Source organism: Rhinopithecus bieti, unplaced genomic scaffold (genome assembly GCF_001698545.2).
Source record: "Rhinopithecus bieti isolate Rb0 unplaced genomic scaffold, ASM169854v2 scaffold_20892, whole genome shotgun sequence".
NCBI lineage: Eukaryota > Metazoa > Chordata > Mammalia > Primates > Cercopithecidae > Rhinopithecus > Rhinopithecus bieti.
Genome location: NW_016810602.1, coordinates 2779010 through 2786827, shown reverse-complemented (window position 1 = coordinate 2786827; position 7818 = coordinate 2779010). Strand labels below are relative to the sequence as shown.

The window sequence follows — 7818 nt, the reverse complement described above, 5'->3', positions numbered from 1 at the left end:
TTTGTTTGTTTTTGAGACGGATTCTCGCTCTGTGGCCCAGGCTGGAGTGCAGTGGCCGGATCTCAGCTCACTGCAAGCTCCGCCTCCTGGGTTTACGCCATTCTCCTGACTCAGCCTCCCGAGTAGCTGGGACTACAGGTGTCCGCCACCTCGCCTGGCTAGTTTTTTGTATTTTTTAGTAGAGACGGGGTTTCACCGTGTTAGCCAGGATGGTCTTGATCTCCTGACCTCGTGATCCGCCCGTCTCGGCCTCCCAAAGTGCTGGGATTACAGGCTTGAGTCACTGCGCCCGGCCAGTTTTTGCATTTTTATTAGAGATGGGGTTTCCCCATGTTGCTCAGACTGGTCTCGAACTCTTGACCTCAGGTGATCCACCGGCCTTGGCCTCCCAAAGTGCTGAGATTACAGGCGTGAACCACCATGTCCAACCCCTACGTGTTTAGTAAGAGTAATAGCCAGCACTTCTTATGTGCCAGAGTCTATGCTAATCACTTTAAGTGAATCATTAGATTCTCATAACAATCTCTAGAGACAAATGCCTATTACTTTTTTATTAAACAAGGGCACGGCTCAAGGTCACACAGCTACTCCATAACAGAAACAGGATTTGAACTCAGTTCTCTCTGACTAATTACAGCTCATTTACAGTTAATTCAGTGGCAATATATTCTCCGTGATAAGTGTTAAGACTAAACCGTAATGATTTTATGTGCCATTTAAAACATCTTATATTCTGGGGTCATCTTTACTGCGTGGTTTTGGCTTAAACTTAAAGTCTTTGTGGGTTAGGAGCTCCTGTTGCTGTTCACAGTTCTTTGTACAGTACTGTCAAGGTGGTATAGGGTCTCAGTTGTTTTTTCTTTTTCTTTTTTAAATGAGACAGAGTCTTACTCTGTTGACCAGGCTGCAGTGCAGGGGCATGATCACGACTTATGCAGCCTTGACTTCCCGGGCTCAAACCATCTTCCCCCCTCACAGGTTCATGCCACCATGCCTAGCTAATTTTTGTATTTTTTGTAAAGATGAGATTTCTCTATGTTGCCCAGGCTGGTCTCGAACTCCTGAGCTCAAACAATCTGCTTACCTCGGCCTCCCAAGTGCTGGGATTACAGGTGTGAACCACAGCACCGTGGTCCTAATTCTTTAGTCAGTAAAAAATATTAAAACCATTGTCTCGTCAACAAACCCATGTTTTAAAAAAAATATCCTATCAACATGCTTTTTAAAACACTACTTGGACAAACATCTACAATTTAGACTAAATCCTGGAAAGTTTGTAAGCTTGTGAAACACAGGCACCTACCCAGTGTGACAGACCTCTGAAGCTCTGATATGTGCAGGAGGTTTCTGAGGCTTCTGGTTTTATAACTGCTGTTGTTCCTTCTTTGGTAGCTGAACAGGAAGACACCCAGAAGAAGGCCTTTACGTGCTGGATAAACTCACAGTTGGCCAGGGTAAGCAAACAAAGACCAAATTAGGTTACAAATCTGTTTGTTACTCCCCATACTCCTTCTATTTTGTCCCCAAGGAGGCCATTAAAAAATGGTACTGGTGATGACAGGGACAAGGTTGTGGAATGTCTTTTCTTGAAAGAAGATGTTTTAAAAGTTATCTTGATCTTGTTTTGATTTATTCGTTACTCTTTCTCACACAGACAAAAAAGTACTTTTGTTGAGGATATGGGACAGTGCTATAAAATATTTAATCACATCTCTTCAAGTGAAATAATAGTAATACTGATTTGCATATAATGAATGTTATGTATTAGAAACTGTCCTGAAGTCTTTAAAAGTAATGATTGTGACAACTCCTGACAAATGATTTCACGACATCCCTATGAGATAGATAGTAATATACCTGTTTAAAGGTCAAGGAAACTTCAGTGCAGAGAAGGGATGTGACTTGCATGTGGTCACATAGCTTAGAAGTGATAGTGTTGGGATATGAACCCAGACAATCTGGACTCGGCAGCCTTGATCATAATCATGGTGCCATCCTACCACACTGATGCTGAGTGTCTAGAGTAACCTAGATATATGATGAATGAGCCTCTTCTCACAGACCACGCACACTGTTTTCTCTCTGTCCATTTCAACACGATGCTTGTAATTCTAAGAAAGGGTAAATACATAAGCAGGTTACTCCAGAAATGTAATCTACTCTCCAGATGAGTCACTAGTGACTGATTCTAAACGTCTTTAATGCCGCTTGTGTGCACAGGTTTTAAGCTCTCAGTGAAAGCTCCATGCAGAAAGGGTGTTGTGTTACTGGAAATTTGCCATAAGATAATTTAAATTTGCTACTTTTCTTATGTTTTGATATGAATCTTTGCATGTTCTTTCTCATTCTCTTAATTAAGAAGAAAGTCATTACTGAATTTTAGTTTTTCACAAAGCACATTTATGAGATCCTTAAAGGTTTGGTTTTTGGACCACAGTTTGAATGATTATTTTTCTTGTGACCTTCTGCAGCACACTTCTCCCTCAGTTATATCCGACCTATTTACAGACATTAAAAAAGGGCATGTCCTCCTGGATCTGCTAGAAGTACTTTCTGGGCAACAGTTGGTAAGATTTTTAAATGACACTGAGAGACTTTCTGTTGATTTAAAAAATAGATATTTCATTTTTTGTGAGTAATATATTTGCTTGAATTTCACAGCCTCGGGATAAAGGATCTAATACATTCCAGTGTAGAATCAATATAGAACATGCTTTGACATTCCTAAGAAACCGATCAGTAAGTGTAAATTTTACTTAAAAATTCACAGGCGAGATTAATGCTCTGGAATATTTCCTCCTTTTAACCTGCATTTCTTGTTTTCCAGATTAAGCTAATAAATATTCATGTTACTGATATCATTGATGGAAACCCATCCATTATCCTTGGCCTAATTTGGACAATTATCCTGCACTTTCATGTAAGTAGTTTGATGATATAAAAATTATTTCTACCCTACCACAGTATAAAATAATGTAATGTAATAAGTGTGAGTTGACTAAATTCAGTCCTGAGCATCTCCTATAAATAGGACCTCTAGAAATCTTGAACAGGTAGAAAATAATAGCAGACCTTTTGCCATTTCTGTTAATTGGTTTTTTTTTCCTGGAGACAGAGTCTCGCTCTGTCAACCAGGCTGGAGTGCAGTGGCACAGTCTCAGCTCACTGTAACCTCTGCTTCCTGAATTCAAGTGATTCTCCTGTCTCAGCCTCCTGAGTAGCTGGGACTTCAGGCGCATGCCACCGTGTCCAGCTAATTTTCATATTTTTTTTCTTTCTTTTTTTTTTTTGAGGTGGAGTTTTGTTCTTGTTGCCCAGGCTGGAGTGCAGTGGTGCGATGTTGGCTCACTGCAACCTCCACCTCCCGGGTTCAAGTGATTATTCTGCCTCAGCCTCCTGAGTAGCTGGAATTGCAGATATGCACCACCACGCCCAGCTAATTTTGTATTTTTAGTAGAGACGAGGTTTCTCCATGTCGGTCTGGCTGGTCTCGAACTCCTGACCTCAGGTGATCCACCCACCTCTGCCTCCCAAAGTGCTGAGATTACAGGTGTGAGCCACTGTGCCCGGTCTAATTTTTGTATATTTTGTAAGGATGGGGTTTCACCATGTTGGCCAGGTATGGTCTCAAATTCCTGACCTCAGGTGATCTGCCTGCCTTGGCCTCCCAAAGTGCTGGGATTACAGGCATGAGCCACCGTGCCTGCCCTGTTGCTGTTTTTCAATTGAAAGTTGAATGCTGAATTATCATGATATCCTGCATTATTCATAATATCAGCACCAGTCTGAACAGAACCTGCCATGGTAAATGTTTGCTTCTTATTGTTTGTTTACTATGGCAGAGGAGAGAGTAGAAAGCTTCTGGAGTAAATGCTTGAAATCTAGCCACTGAATTTTTTAAAGCCTCCCCATTTTGGGGGACCCCTGTCCTATCTGACTACGAATAATCCCACAACATCCAGTTCTATCCCAAGACTGAGTTGTAGATTCATTTCGTTTCACAGATAGTTTTGACACTTACTATATGCTAGCTCTTATGCGAGGACATCAAGATTTTGTGATAGTTATAGTTCTGACTTTATAAAACATCTGATTGATAAATATGTTTTTTCAGGCCTGGAATTCTGACATAGCGCAGGGTGTCTGCACTACCTAAAAAGTTGCATTTTCTGTATTTCCATAATTATTTTAAAATAACTTGGGAACAATACTTATTTTAGAAAACTAGAAAATAGCATAACTAACATATAAAATTTAAAACATGCAGAGACAGACTATATATTATTTCTGGATACATGCATTTGTAATTACAGTGGAATAATATGCATGAGGATGATGAAAACTAAATTTAAGCTTGTGCGTTTTTTTTTCTGGGAAAGGATAAAATGGGATTGGAGAGAGAAAGAGGCTTAGATTGTATCTGTGTTTTATTTCTTTTTTTTAAAATGATTTATTTTATTTTATTTTTTTGAGATGGAGTCTTGCTCTGTCACCCAGGCTGGAGTGCAGTGGCGTGATCTCAGCTCACTGCAACCTCCGCCTCCTGGGTTCAAGAGATTCTCCAGCCTCAGCCTCCTGAGTAGCTGGGATTACAGGTGTGCGCCACCATGCCCAGCTAATTTTTGTGTTTTTAGTAGAGACAGGGTTTCTCCATGTTGCTCAGGCTGGTCTTGAACTCCTGACCTTGTGATCCGCCTGCCTCGGGCTCCCGAAGTGCTGGGATTATAGGCGTGAGCCACTACGCCCGGCCTGTGTTTTATTTCTTTAAGAAAATCTAAACCAAATATGGTAAAATGTTAAAATTTGATAGTTCATGGTCATGTATTATTTTTTCCTATAGTTTTCTGGTATTTGAAGTATAATTAACAATTTTAATACAGATAGTAAAATTATAATCTACCACTCACTATAGCTGCTATAAATAATTTAGTGTATAGTCTTTATGATATATACAGCAAGAATTAATGTATCTTCATATGTATATATTTTAACAAAATGGGGTCATGTTATCCATACTGTTTTCAGCATGCTCTGTTGAACGGCTTTCTGAATATATATATATATGTGTATATGTGTGTGTGTGTATATGTATATGGAGGCATGATGTTTGTTGTAAAGTACTGTATTTCACTAATGGATAGTCAGAAAGCTCATGATCATTTGTAATTATAGGTAATTTCAGATAAGAATGCCCTTAAGATAAAACCTTTGCTATACAATCTTAATTATTTCCATGGGCCAAATTCTTAGAAGTGGCATTGTGCCATAGCTTTTTTTTTTTTTGAGACAGAGTGTCACTCTGTTGCCCAGACTGGAGTGCAGTGGTGGAATCTTGACTCACTGCAACCTCCACCTCCTGGGTGCAATTGATTCTTCTGCCTCAGCCTCCCAAGTAGCTGGGACTACAGGCGTGCACCACCACAACTGGCTAATTTTTGTATTTTTAGGAGATGGGGTTTCACCATATTGGCCAGGCTGGTCTTGAACTCCTGACCTCATGATCTGCCCGCCTTGGCCTCTCAAAGTGCTGGGATTACAGACGTGAGCCACCATGCTGAACTTAAAGCTTTTATTTTTATTTTTATTTTATTTATTTATTTATTTATTTATTTATTTATTTATTTATTTGAGACTGCTCTATTGCCAAGGCTGGAGTGCAGTGGCGCGATTTTGGCTCACTGCAATCTCCACCTCCTGGGTTCAAGCGATTCTCATGCCTCAGCCCCCTGAGTAGCTGGGATTACAGGTGCCAACCACCATGCCTGGCTAATTTTTGTAGTTTTAGTAGAGACGGGACTTCACCATGTTGGCCAGGCAGGTCTTGAACTCCGGACCTGAAATGATTCACCCGCCTCAGCCTCCCAAAGTACTGGGATTATAGACGTGAGCCACCACACTTGGCCTTTTTTTTTTTTAAATTAAAAAATTTCAAGTAAACTTTTGTCAATGTATATGTAACACACACAGATAAAAATGAACAGGACTTAAGTGTAGAGTTTGATGAATATTTATAAATGAAACACACCCATATAATCACCCTGCCAGATAAAAATATAGAACTTTGCCAGCATCCCTAAGTGCCTCAGGTCTTTCTCCCAATCACTGCCCTCCTTTCCTAAAGGTAAGCACCACTTTGAGCCCTATGGATAAGTGTAGAGTCTTTAACACCATACAAATGGAATTATAAATGTCTTCTCTTATGTACACTATGTACTCTTTTGTGTTTGACTTATTTCATTTTATATCATGTCTGTAAGATTTACCTTATCGTAGCAAGTATCAGTAAGTCTTTCTTGTTCATTGTTGTGCATGAATATACAATTGTGTGAATATACCATAACATATTTACCATTGTATTGTTGGTGCACATTTCTTTTGCTGCCAGTTTTTTTGTTTGTTTTTGGTTTTGTTCTGTTTTGTTTTTTGAGATGGAGTCTCACTCTGTCACCCTGGCTGTAGTGCAGTGGGGCACGATCTTGGCTCACTGCAACTTCTGCCTCCTGGGTTCAAGCAATTCTCTGGCCTCAGCCGCCTGAGTAGCTGGAATTATAGGTGTGTGCCACCATGCCCAGCTAATTCTGTATTTTTACTAGAGATGGGGTTTCACAGTGTTGGCCAGGCTGGTCTCGAACTCCTGACCTCGGGTGATTAGCCCACCTCGGCCTCCCACAGTGCTGGGATTACAGGCATGAGCCACCACACGTGACCTGTTGCCAGTTTTTAGCTACTATGAATAAAGCTGTTCGGAACATTCTTGTATATACCTTGTATATATCCTCATTTCCATCCTGTATCTACCTCGGAACGGAGCTGATGGTGTCAGAGCATATGATCTTTAGCTTTAGTATATACTGCCAAACAGTTAATCAAAGTAGTTCTTCCAATTTATACTCACCAGAATTTCTTGCTACAATCTCTGCTGCTAATACTTGGCATTTAAAATTTATTATTTAAGCCTTGATGTTATGTGTAATGATTTATAGATGTTTTAAAATACATTCTAGGCTAGGTGCGGTGGCTCATGTCTATAATCCCAGCACTTTGATAGGCTGAGACAGGAGCATTGCTTGAGCCCAGAAGCTTCCTACTCTCTCCTCTGCCATAGTAAACAATACCAGCCTGGGCAACATAAGGAGACCCCATCTCTACAAAAATAAAAATAATTAGCTGGGAATGGTGGTACCTGCCTGTGGTCCCAGCTTCTCTGGAGACTGAAGTGGGAGAAGCACTTGAGTCTAGGAAGCTGAGACTGCAGTGAGCCATGATTGTGCTACTGCACTCTAGCCTGGGCAACAGAGCAAGTCCCTGTCTCCCAAAAACATACACATGTATACTGGAGATGTAGATATAGATGAATACACATATACACATATACTGAAGATCATATATACATATGGAGATCACATATACATATATAATATATGTTTATAATATATAACATGAATATATTATATAAAATATGTAAATGTATATATTATATAATACATATATAATATTTTATATAATATAAAACATATGTATATGTGATCTCCAGTATATATAATATATATAATGTAATATATAGCTTTTGTCCAGTATATATTATATAATGTAATATATAATATTGTAATAATATTTTATAATATATTATACATACTATAATATAACATATATTACAGTATAATATAATATATAGAGGACAAAAGTCTTCTGTAGAATATATGTAAATTGCAAATAATTCTGATTCTGTGGCTTTTTCAATCTTTTAATGAAGAAGCATTCATAATTTTAATATAGTTTGAATTTATCAACTTCTTTTGTGGCTTATACTTTTATATT

The 7818-nt window shown here is 39.1% G+C and overlaps 1 protein-coding gene across 1 annotated transcript in view; it reads left to right on the top strand.

Annotated features, from left to right (window-relative positions):
- The window catches only part of SYNE2 (spectrin repeat containing nuclear envelope protein 2), a 374975-nt gene that overhangs the window by 80339 nt on the left and 286818 nt on the right, over window positions 1-7818 (top strand). Inside the window, 4 exon segments of the mRNA XM_017892401.1 lie at window positions 1393-1454; window positions 2472-2567; window positions 2662-2739; window positions 2828-2920. Coding sequence (XP_017747890.1) covers window positions 1393-1454; window positions 2472-2567; window positions 2662-2739; window positions 2828-2920 — 329 coding nt within the window.